The sequence below is a fragment of the Phoca vitulina genome, unplaced genomic scaffold (genome assembly GCF_004348235.1).
Source record: "Phoca vitulina isolate PV1807 unplaced genomic scaffold, GSC_HSeal_1.0 scaffold46, whole genome shotgun sequence".
Lineage (NCBI taxonomy): Eukaryota > Metazoa > Chordata > Mammalia > Carnivora > Phocidae > Phoca > Phoca vitulina.
In genome coordinates, this window is record NW_022589749.1 from 9,450,344 (window position 1) to 9,468,292 (window position 17,949).

At 51.6% G+C, this 17,949-nt stretch overlaps 1 protein-coding gene across 1 annotated transcript; it reads left to right on the forward strand.

Annotated features, from left to right (window-relative positions):
* Positions 1-445: 445 nt before the first annotated feature.
* LRRC43 (leucine rich repeat containing 43) lies at positions 446-17,848 on the forward strand. The gene is made up of 13 exons (XM_032431599.1): positions 446-563; positions 1,943-2,203; positions 3,248-3,358; positions 4,786-4,925; positions 6,386-6,624; positions 7,233-7,420; positions 8,003-8,229; positions 9,910-10,051; positions 10,214-10,372; positions 10,476-10,661; positions 11,000-11,036; positions 11,159-11,203; positions 17,646-17,848. Exons 1-13 carry the CDS (start codon positions 471-473, stop codon positions 17,768-17,770), a joined length of 1,953 nt encoding a protein of 650 aa, XP_032287490.1. The 5' UTR covers positions 446-470; the 3' UTR covers positions 17,771-17,848.
* Positions 17,849-17,949: the final 101 nt, after the last annotated feature.

Consider the following 17,949-nt stretch of genomic DNA (forward strand, 5'->3'; position numbering starts at 1 on the left):
GACAGTGATTAAAGCCCGTGACTCAGGGGTTAAAGAGATCCACACTGGAATCCACTGGTTAGAATCTTGAGATTGTTTGACCTTGGGCTCCTTTCTCCTTTCTAGATCTATCCAAAGGGCATGATAATTGGCACTTTTTTCATATGGGAAGCGCTCGGCACCTACTAGGAGCTACAGCCCTTACAGCTCCCCCCTCCCCTTCCCGGCTGGCGGTGGGAAGTGTACTATTACCCCATTTTACAGCTGCGAGCACAGATGGGTCAGAAGAGAAAACCCAGGTCGTCCCCGCCCGAGTCAAGGTCTCGGATTCCCGGTGGGGAAAAGTCCGCAGACACCTGTTAGTCGTGGGTTTCGGGAGCGCCTGCGTGCCGCGCGCCCCCGCCGGGACGAGCACGCGCCCGGCCCTGGCGCGCACGCGCGTGTGTCCCGGCGGTTGCCTAGCAACCGGCTAGGCAGGGGGTCGCGCGGCCATGGAGAAGCCGGGCGCGACCCTGAGCGCCGCGGTCCGGGAGCACCTGAGACGCTTGTGTCTGCGCGAGTTCCCGTGCGGCACCGGCAGCTGGGTGCGGGCGGCGGCGGGCGGGGGGCGGGGGGCGGCCCGACGAGGGACTCGGGGATCGGGGGGACGGACGGGCCTGACCAGGGGCGGGTGGGGTGGGGCGGGGCCGAGGGGCCGCCAGCCGCAGGGTGTGGCTGATCTGGAGAAGCCGGGGGATGGGGGGTTGGACCTGGGCATTTAGGGAGCGGGCTGACCTGGGGTGCGGGCTGGGACACTGCTGGGGCCGACGGGATGGCTCCCCCGCGGCGCCCCTCCCCCACCCCGTCTGTGGGCCTGACCCAGAGAGGAGGGCAGGACCCCCAACCTGAGCACATCAGGCTGACCTGGGGTAGGGCTTCTCAATCTGGTAAAGACACCAGGCCCCTTGTTGGGTGAAGAGCCTTTGCCTGGGCCAAGAGCTTTCGGACCTTCAGGTGCCCCAGATCTCACATAGCCAGAGCCCCCAGGCCCAGGGCCGCAGGGTCCTGAGCAGGCCCTGTTCTGAGGCCTGCAGAGGCTGGTGGGTCTGGGAGAAGGGGCTTCCTCCCTTCCTTCCTGTCTCCTTGTGTCTAAGGCCAGAAACACTTCCCTTCCAAGGCTTCTCCCTGGGGAGCAAGTGGTGGCTCAGGAGGACTAGAGCAGGTGTGTCTCCCCCCCCATCAGCTAGGTGCTCCTGCTGGGGATGAGGAGCATGACAATGACAACCTGCCGCCCCTCAGATGTGCACAGGAATATCTTGGGGGTCTGGAATGTTTCCCTCCCACTTGCTGAAAAGCTGGCGCCCCCCACACTGGTAAGGGGCTAAGGGGAGGTCAGTGTTCCCGTTTTCATAGAGGAGAACACCGAGACACCAATCAAGGAACTAAATCATGTGTTTGTTTCATCAACAAACATTGTTGCGCACCTCTGTGTGTGCCTGGCATCCGTGCAGAGCTTTGGGGTTTCACGGATGTCTCTCAAGAGTCTCCTGGAGGAAGGGCTGGGAGAAAGTCAACTCTGGGACTCATCCTTTCATCATCCACTGGCATCTCAATTCTGAATTCATCTTTCCAGCCTTGCCACTTCGTCCTCAAAAACCTTTCCTTGGTTAATACATCCCCCAGAGGGCCTTTCGCACCTCCTAGCTTCTAGTACATAAATCTTTCTGAAATGTTTGGTTGCTTTCCCCTGCTTCTTCAAGGTTCTCAGCGTGAGTGAACTCTTAAAGGCCGGAATGTAGTTCTCGGTCTGCAGTTCTATCCGTGGCTAATAATCAGTCAAAATTATTGATTACTCACCGTCTAAACGTCTAAACTCTTTATCCCTGATTGTCCTATCTTACGATCTGCTCTATTTGGGGAGTCTCGAATCCTTGAGAGGGGCTGAGTGACTGAGTAGCGAAATTCTCCACCTCCACCACTGCAGAATAAGTCACGCTTTCTTCCTCGAACTTGGCGAACATGGAAGGAGCTGGTCCCCAGAGACGAGGAGGCCGTGAACCCTGGGGAGGAGACCGTGGAGGCACTGCTGGGCCTGGTGCGCAGTCCCCACTCACCCTGGGCTCTGCTGGAGGGCTCCAGTGCAGAGGACCGTTTTCTGAGAGAACTGGCCATCCAGAATCCCCTGGTGCTCAAAGACACCTTCTTCTACTCCTACTTCAGGTCCCTACGGGTGGTGGACAAGCAGGTAAGAGCCGGGTGTTGCCGCTGGGGAGGCCATTCGCCCTACAGAACTGTTCAGTCCTTAGTGGTGGGTCCTCAGTGTTACGTGGGAGGAAGGATGGGAAGGTAGCTGTGCCCCCCGAATTGATTTCACCAGTCCCCCCACCAAGCAGGGCCAGCTGCTCATTTGTTGGTGTCTTCTTTCTTCACCCCCCTGAGAGGGGGGTCATCCAGGTGTGTCTTGTAGAGCTGACTTCCGGTGCACCCTGCAGTCGGCCCTCCTGGGTCCTAGAAGAGACGTTTAAAGTGTCTGTATTGGTTTTACTTAAACTGTGGGGACCTGGGGTTAGGGAGGGTTGGCATGGTATCACATTAGTTTCTGTTATGAAAAAGGCTTCTTCGCTGCTACCAAATAACAGAGCCCCAAACTGCAGCCTTCCTGCCTTTCCTTCTCCTTCCCCAGAGAAACTGTGAACTTACACAGTACCAGGCATGAGGAGTGAGAGCCACTCCTACCAATTTGCTGGGACCTTCCCAGTGTCCGCTCTGAAAGTTTTGTGTCCTAGGAACCCCTCAAACCTGGGCAGACTGGCACAGTCACCAGGAAGGGCCCTAATGTCTTTGAGGCCACAGACACCTGAAGATTCACAGATGGACCCCTGAACTTTGGGTCTGACCCTGCTGGGCGTCAGCTAGCGATTCCTTACAGCCTCGGGGGCCACTGTGGCCCAGGGGTAGACAGCAAAGAACATGGCATCCCTGCCCTTGGGAGCTCACAGTCCAACAGGGGACACAGGACACTGAGCTGGAAGTTGGGCAACACCTCGGGGGGGCGGGGTGAGGGCAAAGAGGTGAGAGATCCCCGCCGGGGTCGAGGCACAGGGGTCCTGGTGGGATGTGCAAGGGAGCCGCTCAGGAGGTCGGTGAGGGGGAGGACGGGGGTTGGCGTGTGCGACGTGACTCCCTCAGGAAGGGAAGTGGCTGTCGCTGTCCTCCTGTGGACCCCATTTCTGCTCCACAGCTGCCTCGCCCACGAGAGCGCCTAGCTTCCTGCCCCCTTCCCTTCCAGGTGAGCCTGGTGGATAAAGGTCTCCTGAAATTTCAGAAACTTGAAGAGTTGGTACTGAGTGCCAATCAAATCAAGGAGATCGACGCCATCAACCTGCCCCCAACCCTCAAGGTAAAGGAGCCCAGGCTCCATGTAGCATCCTTGTTCTGGCGCAGCCCAGAGACCCTGCCCCTGCCTTGTCCTGCCACCCGAAGCTTCAGCCAGTGTGGCTGTATGCCAAGCTTTGGAAAGGGAGGCCAGAGTCCTCAAAAAAGTAGAATTTCTGTGTGACCCAGCAATGCCATCTCTAGGCATATGCCCCAGAGAATTGAAAGCAGGGACTGAGATTCTTGCAGCCAAAAGTGGGGCCAACCCAAATGTCCATCAACAGATGAGTGGGTAAACAAAATGTGGTCTCTCCATACCGTGGGATGTTGCTCAGTCAGAAAAGGAATGATTCATGCCACAGCATGGATAAAACTTGAAAACATGATGCTGAATGAAAGAGGCCAGACCCAAAAGGTCACATATTAGGTGATTCAGCTTGCACGAAATATCTAGGAGAGGCAAATCCACAGGGACGGAAAGCAGAGCAGAGGTTACTAGGGCAGGGGTGAGGGCGATGGGGAGTCATTGCGGTACACGACGGGTACCCGCTGTGATGGGCACAGAGCGTCCGTCTGGGGTGATGAAAACTTTCAGAAATAGGAGTGATGATGTTGGCTGCATGATGATGGGACCCCACATAACGCCGCTGAATGGTACACTTACAAGTAGGGAAAATGGCAAATCATAAATATTTTGCCACAGTAAAAAAAATAATTTTAAGAAAAGCTAGCCTGGGCTTTATTATGAATTTTCTGCTGAACCAACCAAAATGGTCTCAATTTTAAATTAAATGTGGAAATTCATAGATTTTGTGGCAGAAGGGACTCAGAACTATGGCTCAGTGCCAGGCCTAGGAAGAAACCAGGCAAGGCCTCGGAGCAGAAATCCAAGAATGCTCTGATATCCTCCAGTGAGTCCTTACTCCAGCCAGGGGCCCTTTGGCTTTCCCAGAGACAGGCTGCCGTGGGCTGGGCAGTTGCCACATTGCTATGCCTGTCCCCATCCACTCCACCATCCCCTCCCATGCCGAATTTCCACGTGTCCTTCACAAAAGGAAAAGAAACTTTCCAACACCTGCTGCAGAAATATTTGTTCCCCATATTTTATTTTATTTTATTTTATTTTATTTTATTTTTTAATTTATTTTGAGAGAGTGAGTGAGAGAGAGCATGAGAGGGGAGAGGGAGAGGGAGAGGGAGAAACAGGCTCCCGCTGAGCCAGGAGCACAATGTGGGGCTCGATCCTGGGACCCCAGGATCACAACCTGAGCCAAATGCAGACACTTAACCGACTGAGCCACCCAGGCGCCCCTTTCCCCCATATTTTAAAGGGAGCCCGGGTGGGCGCAGGGCAGCCTGGTATGAGAACTTCCCTGTTCCACCCGCTGTTTCTCACGGAGGGAGGGAGGAGGACGGATGGACTCACAGGCCCGTTCTTTCTGCTCCTCCCAGGTGCTGGAGCTCTACGGCAACAAGATCAGCAGTCTGGAGTGTCTGTGCGCTAGCCCGCCCCCTTCTCTCCAGCACTTGGGGTTGGGTCAGAACAAGCTTCTGGGCCCCTTGGAAAGTCTGTATGTCACCGCGGATCACTGGTAACTCGAGAGCCGGGGATGGAAAGAGAGAGAAGGGCTTAAGCCTTAGGTTTGGGGGGTGCCTTGAAGAACTCAGCTTTGCTCTTTTCTATAATAACTGCTGGTTGGCTGTCAGCTCCAGACCTAGGATTCATGTCTCTGACTGAATAAGCAAAACCTCCCACTGCAGGGGAAGGATTACAAGAGGTGGCGGGAGTGGGTCAGACCTTTCGCTTTGAAGCTTTTAGAGCGGGGCTGCCGACATCAGAGTGGGCAACGGTTGGTTGTGGGGCTGTCTCATGTGGCATCCCTGGCCTCCACCCACTAGCTGCCAGGAGACCCCCACACCAGTTGTAACCACCCAAAGTCTGTAGACTCACGCCATGGCCAGAGTACCGTGTGTTCTGATTTTTTATTTGGCAAACATACTTCCTCTAAACCGAGGTAACCTGCTTCATGTCAGGTGTGAGTTTCATAAAAAACCTCTTTCACTGCCTTGCAATTCACGAAGGAGGTTACCCTGCTCGCGGATCGGTTGTGCTGATGTCTTCCCAGTCTTCTTGAAGGCTGACGTTGGACAAGGTCCATGGGCTGACCTCGTGAGATGTGTTTCTCGGGTGTTTCCCATTGACTGGCTGCCCGGGGCCGGGAAAGCAGGGCAGGAGGGGAGGGGAGGTGCCCAAGTTCAGTCCGCTGGAGACCGGAGGGTATGATGTGCTGATGACATGCCCCTTGCGTTCTTCCTGCTGCTGTGTCAGAGCTGGTACCAGTTTGCTCTGTGCAGTGGGGAGAGCACCCGTGCCCCCCTTCCTGGCCCTTTCCTCCAGACTGGGATGGAGGGCGCCTCCTTTGTCCTCACTGGCATGTTCTTCTTCACTCATGTGCCCCCAAGACATGAATCACAGGGCTTCCTACGACCATGAGCCAGTGGGGCCTTTGGAAGGCGTCCTCCAGCTTCTGGACCCCTCAAGTTTCACACACCCTCTTCCCAGGTCCCCATATTTACCGGCCCCTCTTACCCCACCCATTGCTCCTCCCCACTGGCTTCCTTCTGTCTTCCTTGCCACTGTCAGTCTTTGTTGAGAACCTTCTAGATGAACAATGCTGTATCAGGATCTCTGGGCGGTACCAAGAGTTTAACTGAGAAGAAGAGATCTGTGTAAATGGAAGTCATTGCAGGCAGGAAGTGACCAGGGCCATCTCTCTGTCACACTGAGGATGGCAGTGTCATGGGGGGGGAGGGGATAGTAGAACCAAGAGGTGCTTCTCAACAGGGGGGCAAACTTGAGTCAAGGGCAGCTAACTTGGGAGTCGGGACTGGGGCTCCTATCCCACCCTCAGCATGGGCCTGCTGTCTGTCCTGGACGTGGGGTGCTGGGGGGTGTTGAGCAGGGCGGGCCCGGCGGGTGACCACAGCTGCCTGTCCCCATCCCCACGCTCACCCTGCCTCTGACTCCTGGATGGCCCTGCTCCCCTTCGAGGCCCAACCTCATTTCTCTGGACCTGAGCTTCAATGACCTGACGGACCTGCAGGGCATGATCGCCAGCCTCAGCACCCTCCCACACCTGCGGCTGCTCGGGCTGCAGGGGAACCCCCTGGCCCTGGTGCCCTACTACCGGGGCTTCACCATCGACAGCCTGTCCGGGCTCTGCGTGCTGGACGACATCACCGTGTCTCCCAGTGAGAAGCATCAGTTCCGGGGGCTCAGCCACAGTGGGGGTGAGGGAGCGGATGGGCAAGGGGGGAGGGGCTGGCGTCTGCTCACCGGCCCACCATGGAACTGGGTGGCCTGTCCCGGCAGCTCCCCAGTTAGTCAGGGGTAGCTCACCTTCTTGGGCACAGTTCTCTCCCAGATTTTTTTGATCCCTGTAATTGGGATTTGGGGACAGAAGTGGTAAGGAGGCTGAGACCATCCTAGGCCAACAGGAAACATTCTTTCAATCAATTTCTTTACTTTTGTGATGGCTTGAGATCACCCCCTGGTGGCCCATGCCGCAAGCCGCATCGGAGCCTTCCCAAGGTGAGGGTGACGGAGCATGGGTCATCAGAGCTTCCCGTGTGCAGGCTGCGCTAAGGGAACACCCATTCTTCATCTGTAACCATCCTGCAAAGGCAGCTACTATCGTTCACATTACACAAATCCGGAAAACAAGGCTTAAGGGCGGTATCTTACCGAAAAGGGACTTACTCCAAATCACTGTTTGAACTTCGCAGAACTGGGATTTGAACCCAAGTCTGCCAACCTCGAGGCTCAGCCCCGCCGGCAGGGAACCGGCTGGGCCTGCCCCCCCCTGCTGTCCCCCTCACTCTGCCCCCTCCCCCTGCAGACCTCTTGGCCCGTGAGGCCCAGCTCGTGGTGACTATTGGAAACGTCAAGGGCGTTCTGGACACCTCTATCCTGGACCCGGAGCCGGGGCCTCAAGGCCCTTTTATCACTTACAGCTACTACGTGACCTACGATTTTGTGGAAGACGAAGAAGGAGAAGGAAGTGATTACGGCGGCGCGCTGGCTGAGGTGTGTGCCCCGCGGGCTGCTCCGGGAACTGGGGCGCATGCGCTGCACTTGGCTCCCCAGGGTCTCCTGCGCAGGCAGAACCGCTTCTTGGGGCCCAGAAAACCCCTTTCCTCGGAGCTTTCTGGTTCACACCCTACTCTGAGAAGGGAAGCGGCTCTATTCAGCCCCTTTCTTGCAGCTCCAGTTACTCACCTGTGTTCACCTCCTTCCTTTGCCCTTGAAATCCGAGCAAACGGCCTCACAAGGGAGCAACATTTACAGCCAGGCTGGTTGCTCCCCACCCCATGCTTCTCCCCTCCTCTCCCGTCGCCCTTCTCACGGAGAGCAGACCCGAGGGTATCATCCGACCAGGAGAGATGGGGGACAGCCTAACTCCTGCAGAAATTGTCACCGTGCTTACTCCTATCATAGGCCTCTCCGAAGGGCCAAGATGAGCATTTTTTTTAAACGTCCTGCCCAAGCCCGTGCGTTGGTTGGTGCTTCAAGTTCACTGGCGCGGGCACCTGTTCACGCACATGCGCACTGCGCGCGGGGAGAACGCTGCGCACAGCGCCGGGCGCGGGCGTCTGGCTCTCTCCGCAGATCGTCAGGCCGTCGCCCAGCGTGGAAGAGCTGGGCGAGGACATTCCCGAAGAGGTCTTCGAGGAGGCTGAAGACTCGCTAGAGTCCGGGCTGTCCACCGAGTCGGGAGAGCTGGAGAGTTCGGTGGCCTCGGGCGGGTCGGGGCCCTTGCCCACGGTGACCGACTCCGCCGAGGAGCTGGCCAAGTTGCGGCCGCGAATAGACCCCCGGCTCTGCCCCTCCCCAGGGTAAGGACGGAGGCCGCGGGGAGCAGGGCCTGGGAGCCGGGGGGCCCGCCAGCTCGGCCCGCCAGCGGCCCCTGGGGACCCTCTGGGCCGGTGGCCGCGCAGGTGCGGCTGGGTTCGGGGGTCGAGGCCCCGGGAGCCCACCCCCCCTCCCAACCAGAGCGCAGCTGCGCCTTTTGCCCTGGACGCTCGGCTGCTCTGAATGCTGGGCTTTCGTTAGTGGACGCAGAGGTGAGAGAGGGACAGCCCTCTCCCTCCGCCCTCGGAGTTGAAAAGCTCCTCGGGTTAACTTTTTAGTTCTTCTGGAATTTATTCTGGCGTCTGACACGTGGTGTGGATCTCGCAGCCTGAGTAGCGGTGCTTTCTCACCCTCCGAAGGCCCCCCTCACGGGCCTCGTGCGTATCACATGTTGTCTTATTTGATAAAGAATCTTTTTCGATGATGAAGAATTGCACAAGAATTCAGAGTCACTTCTCATTGAGTCTTGAAGCTCCGTTAACTGGTTCGGTAACTCACTTCAAAACATGGAGCCTGGTTTGCCAACTTCTGCTATCAGCTGGTGGCCTCACCTGATTCTTCTGCGGGCCAGAGCCCGGAAAACAGGATTGGCCACAGAGTTCTAATGAACTGAGCTTTCGCCCCACGCAGATTTTGCTGCCGATGCCCTCACGGAACTGGGAAAGCGAGTTTCTCTTGAAGCTAAAAGAGTTATTTTTTTTTTTTAATTATTTAACCTCCACTGAGGGTAAACGATTCAGGCTTGTGGAGACTCTGAGGGGGCTGCTGTGGGCCCCTGTGCTGAGTTCCCGTGGGTGACAGAATGAGGGAGGCGGCTACCCCAGCTGTCAGAAGAGGGGGAGCCCCCAGCCAGCCCCGAGCCAGGCTCCCTGGTCAACCCCAGCCTTGTGGTCCTGGTCGCTGTGGTTGTTGTTGTTGAATTTTTGGAAATAGTAACCACACAATAGAACCACAAATGATTCTGCCTTAAAAAATATGTCAATTAGAAAATAAAAGTTTCTCCTCCTGCATCCATCAAACTCATCCCATAGAGTGAATTACCCTTTTATTTATTTATCTACTTTAGGTAGGCTCTATGCCCAATGTGGGGCTTGAACTAAGGACCCCCAGGATCTAGAGCTGCATCCTCTCCCGACTGAGCCAGCCAGGTGCCCCAGAATGAATTACTCTGAATAGTTTTGTGCATCTAGTTCCCTGTTTCTTCTTACACGGTCATATATACGAACATACATACTCCTATAATTTTTTTTCTCAAAAAATGAACTCATATTCTGTGTCTCAGTTCGAAATGTGCTGATTCTGCATGTGGCACTGGACACACAGACCTGTTCTATTCTTTTATTAAAAAATAAATGATTCAAATGTAACCCACATATCCGGAGTAAGTATCCACCTTACAGCCAAATGATGAGGGCCCCCAGGCAACCACTGCCCTTGACAAGAAACACCAGAACCCCCGAAGACTCCTTAGGCCCCTCCCTCCTTCCTAAGGGTCACTGTCAACTCAGCTAACACCATGAACTCGGGTGCCTCTCTTCGACCTTTCTGTAAATGGCATCGGGCAGTAATCACGCTGTGCGCACGTCTCCTCACAGGCCTCGCCCTGGTCCCCGGCCACGGCCTTGCGGGTGACGGCCCCCCTGTCTCCCTCTGCCCTCCCCAAGGACAGTTCTCTTCAGCACCGTCCGCAAGCCCTGGGCTGATGTCATCCCCTGCAACTACGAGATGCACCACACGCTCAGGGACCTGGTGCCCCTCAAGGCCTTCCTGCTGGCGGGGACCACCGTGACCATCGTGGAGGAGAAGGTGGGTGACCGGGGCTCCCGTGTTCCGGGCTCCTGTCAGGGCATCACCGGGGGCCCTGCTGCCTCATTGGCGACCTCAGCGCCTTTCCAGCAAGATCCCAGCCAGCCCCCAGCCGCCTGCTGTCACTCGCGGCCACCTCGCCATCCCCTCGCCGTCCCCTAGATTCTCTCCTGGCCTCTGCTGCCTCCGCCCGTCGAGACTGTGTTGCCTGCCAAGAAAGGAAAAGGGGAGAAGGACAAGAAGGAGAAGAAGGACAAAGACAAGAAGGGAAAGGACGGGAAGGACAAGGCCGGGAAAGGGGAGAAAGAGACGGCGCCGAAGGTACCGGCTGGGCTGCCAGGTGCCGGGGGCGGTCGTGGTGGCCGGGCGCTCTGGGCCCCATCCCTGCCGGGGACACATCCACTCTCCCCGCCTCTCCCCACAGGAGCAGAAGGCGTCCAAGAAGAAGGAGCTCCCTAAGGAGCTCCGCCAGGACCCGCCCATCCTGCGGGTGCTGGGCAGCGGCTTCGTGGCCCTGGAGCCCCTGCTCGTGGGGGAGCCACTGGTGTCCGAAGTGTGCAACTTCGGGGTGATCCGCACCCTGGAAACTGACAGGCTGACCTTTCTCAGGGTACGGGGGCCCCGCCACACCCGTCCCCACCGAAACAGTGCTGGGCAGGGAAGGGCTGTGCGGGGCCCTGAGAGGCACGGGGTGGGGGGGGCGGGGGGGCAGGGGCGGGGAGGGCCTCTCCTTCGGCCGTGCGGTGGCGCCCAGCTCCCAGCTTTACGGGCCCAACACCGTGGGCGGTCTTCTCAGGTGTGAGGAGTCCGGCCAGTGGGCAGGTCAGGCCCGCTCCTCCCTGGGAGACCTGCCCCCCCTTCCTGGGCCACCGGCGGGATCTGCAGCCACCCCTTCCCCAGTATCCCCCAACTCCAGTAAGCCTCTCCTGTCCTGGTTCTTTCTCTCAGGATGCAAAGAAGAACAAGAGCAAGAAAGCTAAAAGGGGTAAGATCTAATGATGGTAACCGGGAGCGGGGGATGTTTCCTGAGGACCTTAGTCTGTTCCCACTGCGATAACAAGCCACAGCCTGGGGGGCTTATAAACAACAGACATTTATTTCTTGCAGCTCCGGAGGATGGGAAGTCCAAGACCAAGGTGGCAGCGTCGTTAGGTAAGGGCCCTCTTCCTGGCTCATAGCCAGCCCCTTCTTGCTGTGTCCTCACGTGGTGGAAGGGGCACGGGGACTCTCTGGAGCTTCTTTTGTAAGGATACTAATCCCATTCATGAGGCTCTACCCTCACAACCTCCTCACCTCCCAAGGCCCCATCTCCTAATACCATCACTTCTGGGGATTAGGATTTCAACGTGTAAATTTTGCAGGGACACAAACATTCAGACCGTAGCAGGACCTGGGGAAGGATCAGCCTGATTTGGGACCAAGGAAATGGAAGGACGGAGAATCCTATCTTCTGGGCAGCGGAAAGGCCGTGCCCACCCTAAGGACCCAACCCTCCCTCTTTCCTGAATCCCCGAGACAAGAGCAGCTGCTGCAGGTCATGCTAAGGGCAGGAGAGGCAGCCTGGGGTAGGAGGCAGGTGAGGTGGGAGAGGGGGCTGCGTTGGGCCTGGCCCAGGGTCCTTCTGGCCCAGCAGTCTGGTGCCTGTTTCAGGTCATTGGTCCTATTTGCCCAACGAGGAGTCTGGGCTTGTTCTGTGAACAGGGGGCAGTCACTTAAGTGTCTACAATAGGTAAGCTTTAGATCTGAGCTGTAGAAAGAACCGGCTGGCTTGGAAGGAGCGATAGGAGACAGGGGGCCGGCTGGGAGGCTGCTGCGAAGTGTAAGGCCAGGTCAGAGCAACACTGTTCCCGACAGCCGGAAAGTGCAAACGGCCCAAGGCCCATCAGTGGATGAATGCCCAGATGTGGCATTTCCCCACAACGGGGATTCCTCAGCAGCTGAAAAGGAACAAAGCCCGGCACGTGTATAGCCCGAGGAACCTTGAAAACATGATGGCGAGGAAAGAAGCCAGTCACAGAAGGCCACATAGGGTTTGATTCCGTTTATGTGAAATGTCCCAGGACAGATGAATCCATAGGGACAGAAAGTAGATCAGTGGGGGCTGGGGGAGGGGGTTGACTGCTAATGGGTACAGGGTTTCCATGTGGGGGGACGAAATGTTCTGGAATTACATCATGGGAATGGTTGAACAACGTTGTGAATATACTAAAACCCACAGAAGTGTACATTTAAAAATAGTTAAAATGTTGAATATTATGAGAATTTTATCTCGATGAAAGGAAATTCACCTAAACAAAGCAAAACAATGTATAGGCAAGAAATGCTAAGGGCCTGACGTGGAACTGGACGGCAGAGGTGGTGTGGAGGGGACAGGTCCGACAGTGACTGGGGGGCAGGGGGGGCAGGAGAGGCTTCTGCCCGGGGCCTGCAAAGCTGTACCCGGGGCTGGGCTTGGTTTTGCACCTGTGAAGTTGAAGTGTATGGAGCGTCCAAGAGCCTTTCCCTCTCCTGCCCCTTGTCTCCCAATGCCTTCTCCATCTCCTCTGCCACCACCCCAGACAACCACCATTGCCACCTTGCTGCACCTCCTTCCTCCCACACGGCCACTCTGTCGGCTCCCCCGCGGCCGCCAGGGCGATCGTGTTTGCAAGTCTGGCTGAGTCACTCCCCTGTTGGAGTTTCTTCCATGACTTCCTGCTGGCTGCATCACAAAATCCAGATTTCCATGTTCTATAAGCCCCTGAGAGTTCTGCTTGGCATACTTTATCTGTCACTGTTTACTCAGCTACTCCATCTGCCAGATCTCAGCTTCAGTTGCCTTCTTCAGGGAAGCTCATCCTCTGGATTAGGGTGGGCTCCCTTTTTTTCTTCATAGCATTCGATGGGTTTTGTTTTCTCGTTTTTTGGGGTTTTTTTTAAGGGATTTTATTTATTTGTCAGAGAGAGAGAGCACAAGAAGGGGGAGCAGCAAGTAGAGGGAGAAGCAGGCTCCCCATGGAGGAAGGAGCCCGATGAGGGACTTGATCTCAGGACCCTGGTATCATGAGCTGAGCTGAAGGCAGATGCCTAACCAACTGAGCCACCCAGGTGTCCTGAATCCAGTGTTTTCATCTATAGTACTCAGCACCGTGCAAACTATAGAGATATGAATCCATGTAATTGTTTTATTTTTATTTTGCCCACTACACTGAAACTATAAGTGTGTGTGGGGGGGGGCTGCCCCTGCATTCTTTAAAGTCATACAATCCCTAGTCCCCAGCATAGTAGGCTCCTAGTAGGCCATCAACATTGATTGAATGAATCAGCTTATAGGTGGTATTTAAAACCATGAAAATATGTGTGCTTATGTTGACAGAGAAAAGGATTGAGCCCAGCACCCTGGGGTACTCTACAAATTTTGAGCAGGAAGGGACAAGACCTGGAAGGATCACATTTAACCATGTTCTAAAGCAAAATTCAAAGATATTGTAAGGAATACAAAAATAGCACGCCAGGTGGGGCACCTGGGTAGCTCAGTCTGTTAAGCATCAGACTCTTGATTTCAGCTCAGGTCATGATTTCGGGGTCATGAGATCAAGCCCCACGTTGGGCTCTGTGCTTAGCGTGAAGTCTGCTTGAGAGTCTCCTCTCCCTTTACCTCTGCCCCTCCCCCCACTTACACGCACTCTCTCTCTCCAAAATAAATAAAATCCTTAAAAAAAAAATAACACCCAAGGTAAAATTCACATATGCCATCCAATTAAAAAAAAATCAGACATGCAAAAAAAAGGAGAAAATTCAATATATAATGAGAATTTATAAATCATAACTGACTCAGAAATGACATACATGTTAGTAGACAAGGACATTAAAGCAGTTATTATAATTATATTCCATATATCTAAGAAACTAAAGGAAAGATGGTGGTATGTAGCAATATGGACTATAAGCCAAACTTTTAGGGATGAAAACTACCATGTCACATTAAAAATACATTTACTGGGATTAATGGCATATTAGACAATTTAGAAAAAAAGTTTAGTAAACTGGAAGCAGTAGAGACTATCCACAATTAAACTCAGAAAAATGGCTGGAAAAAATGAACAGAGCATCAGTGAATTTTGAGACAAATTCAAAGGAACTGATGTCCATATAGTTGGAGTCCCCAAAGGAGAGTGGGGTAGGCAGAGAGAATATCTGAAGAAGTAATTGCTGAAACATTTCCAAGTTAGATGGAAATTATAAATAAACCAATCCAAAAAGTTCAGTGAACTCAAAACACAAGAAGCATGAAGAAAACTAAACCAAGCTAGATAGTATTAAAACGGCTTAAAATCAGTGATAAAGACAGAGGAACAAAGATAAAGATGACAGCAGTCTTATCAGGAAAATACCAAATAGAAGACAGTGAAAGACTTCTTTTTTTTTTTTTTTTTGACAGTGAAAGACTTCTTAAACACTCAAAGAAAAATAACTATCAACTTAAAATTCTTTACCTAACAAAAATATCTTCCAAAAACAAAAGTGAACTGAACACTTTTCTAGACATACACATGCTGAAAGAATTTATCACCAGCATACTTGTATTACAAGAAATGTTCAAAGAAGTCCTTTAAGCAGAAGAAAATACTAGATGGATCTGGATCTGCACAAAGAAATCAAGAACACTAGAAATGGTAACTGTGGTTAAATATAAAGACTCCTTTCTTAGTATTTAAGTATGTTTAAATGATTGTTAATTGTTTAATGAAAAAATATATTGCAGTGCTTATAACACCAGTAGAATGTATAACAACAGCAAAAAGGCTAGGGTTGGGAGTAAGGAAAGAAATGGAAGTGTATCACTGTAAGGTTCCTATTTCTATGTGAAGTGGTATAATATCACTTGAAGCCAGACTGCGATAAGTTAAAGATATTTATTATAAACTCTAAAGTAACCATTAAAATGATACAACAAAAAGTTCTAGCTAATAAGCCAACAAATGAGAGAAAAGAGGGATCATAAAGATATTCAGTTAATCTAAAAGGAGGTGGAAACAAAAAAGAAACAGAACATGTGAGATAAATAGAAAACAAATAACAAGATGGTAGACTTAAACCCAATCATATCAATAATCACATTAAATGTAAATGGTCTAAACACCCAATTAAAAGGCAGAGATGTTCTGATTGGATAAAAAAGTAAGACCCAACCACATGCTGCTTACCAGAAATCCACTTTAGATATAAAGATACAAAAATATTAAAAACTGGAGAAATATATTCATGCTTACACTAATAAAAAAGGAGCAACTATTAATATCAGACAAAATAGACTTCAGAGAAAGAATATTCCCAGGAATAAAGAGGGTCATTTCATAATAATAAAGGAGTCAAGAGGATTTAACAAACCTAAGCATGTATGCACCTAATAATCGAGCTTCAAAATACATGGGGAAAAAAAAAACCTGATAGAACTACAAGGAGAAATAGGCAAATCCAAAATTATATTCAGAGATTTCAATATACCTCCCTAAGTAATTGATAGGACACATAGACAGAAAATCAGTAAGGATGTAGGAGACTTGAATCACACTGCCAATCAATTTGAGGTAACTGACATCTATAGAGTACCTCACCCAATAACATGAAAATACACATTCTTTAAGTGCACACAAAACCAAGATATTCCATAATCTGGGCCATAAATAAAGTCTCAATAAGTTTAAAACAATTCAAGACATACAAAGTACCCTATCCTCTGTGACCATAGTGGAATTAAATTAGAAATCAGTAACAAAGATATTTGTAAAATCTCCTAATTTTTAGAAACTAAATAACGCACATCTAAATAACGCATGGACCAAGAAGAAATCAAAAGGGAAATTTAGAAAGTATTTTGAACTGAATGAAAATAAAAATATAAAATGTCAAAAATAGTAAAACTTAAGTAAGCCAGTATTCATAGAGAAATTTATAGTACTAAATGCCTATATTAGAAAAGTTTCTGGGTTGCCTGGGTGCCTCAGTTAGTTAAGCATTTGCCTTCAGCTCAGGTCAGATCTGGGGTCCTGGGATGGAGCCCCATATTGGGCTTCCTGCTCAGTAGGGAGTCTGCTTCTCCCTCTCCCTTTCCCCCTGCCCCTCCACCCCACTCAAGCTCTCTCTTGCTCTCTCGCAAATAAATAAAATTTTAAAGAAAAGGAAAGCTTCTAAAACTAAATTTAACAGGGCTGTAGGATACAGGGTCAGTATTCAAGAAATTAAATGTATTTCCATATACTAGCAATGAACAATCAGATAGTGAATTTTTACAATGGCATTGAAAAATATGAAATAGGGATAAACCTGACTAAGGATGTGGAAGTCTTGTATTCTGAAAACTACAAAACGTTGCCAAGAGAAATCAAAGACTTAAATAAATGGTGGGATAAATATGTACATGGATAGGGAATTCAGTATTGTTAAGATGTTGGTTTTCCTCAAATTGATCTATAATTCAACCTAATCTCAATCATAGTTCTAGGGGGATTTTTTTTTCTCGTAGAAATCAGTAAGTTGATTCCAAACTTAATATGGAAATTCAAAGGACCTAGAACAGCCAAAAGAGCTTTGAAAAAGAACAAAGGACATACACTGCTGGACTTCAGGACCCATTCAAATATGGACATCTGATTTATGATCAAGCCACAGGGTTAAGATGGTCTCAAATTTTTTTTACACTTTTGCAAATCTTTTTATTGTCTGGCTTAATTGACAGTTGCATTGGAATAGCTGCCTCTGCTGTTAATCTCTTGTGTTGCAGTGTTTGAAGTGTATGAAGAAAATCCAATCTCATATGGACATGTAACTGTAAAAGGGAATATGTTAAAATAGGTTTTCAAATAACTGGATATTTTTCTTTGATATTATGTCAAATTTGACAACTAGTAGTTTTTTTAAAGGCTGTTACAGAGTGAAAACAATCTATATGAATGCATTTTTTCGTAGTCAGTTATGTTAAAATCCATTGGTCTACATTGCCTTTTTTTTCATTGCATTTTGAAAGGCTGTCTTACTCATGCCCAATTTGTAACATCAGGCATTGGTTATTTGTAAAATACTGGTTCACTGAGTTATGCAGATCTTCCAACTGTTGACACATTTCATTATACATTCCACAAATCACATTCTTTATCAGCACCCATATCATTAGAAGAGTCTCTGAGTATCGGGAAACTGTTAGGTTCATGGTGGCAGATACAGTGTTCCAAAATTCTAATTTCTACTTGAAAGCTCAAATGTTATAAATTTATCAAAATGCTTTCCGTCGTTTTCCCTGAAATGCCAGACTTCATTCGCTTTTTAGAAAATAACCTGCCAAATATTCACGTCTGAATAACCGCGGTTTGTCAGTGTTCTTGCAAGTGAAGACGGTGCTCCCAGACAAGCCGCGGGTTCAGCTTGCGGCTCACACAGCCGCGCCTTGTTCAGTGATGTGATGAGATGCGATTTAGCTGTGTTCCTCCCTACGCTTAAGACCCGAGGGTGGAATCTCGGATTCCCAACCCGCGCTCCGCCTGGAGCCCGTCCAGGGCGGCCGAGAAGCAGCCCGCACGTCTCTCGGGACTCACATACGCGTGTTTTTATTTCTCAGAAAAAAAATCTGCGGCTCCGAAGTACGACAGCGACTACCAGCCCCAGCCGCTGACGGTGGAGGTGCAGATCCAGCTGACCCAGTACCGCTCGGCCGAGGAGGCGCTCCGGGAGCTCGCCCTGTAGGGCGCCGGATTAAAGGCTCTTCTGACCACCGCGGCTCCGCGTCCGTGCGGCCGCCGCGTCGGGGAGCGGGGGGCCGGCAGGGGGCGCGGGGCGGCCTCTCCGCCCGCAGGTGCGCAGCGGGTGCGCGAAGCCCGGTGTGGGAGGGGTCCCGCGGCGCCCCGGAGCCCCGCCCCAGCCGA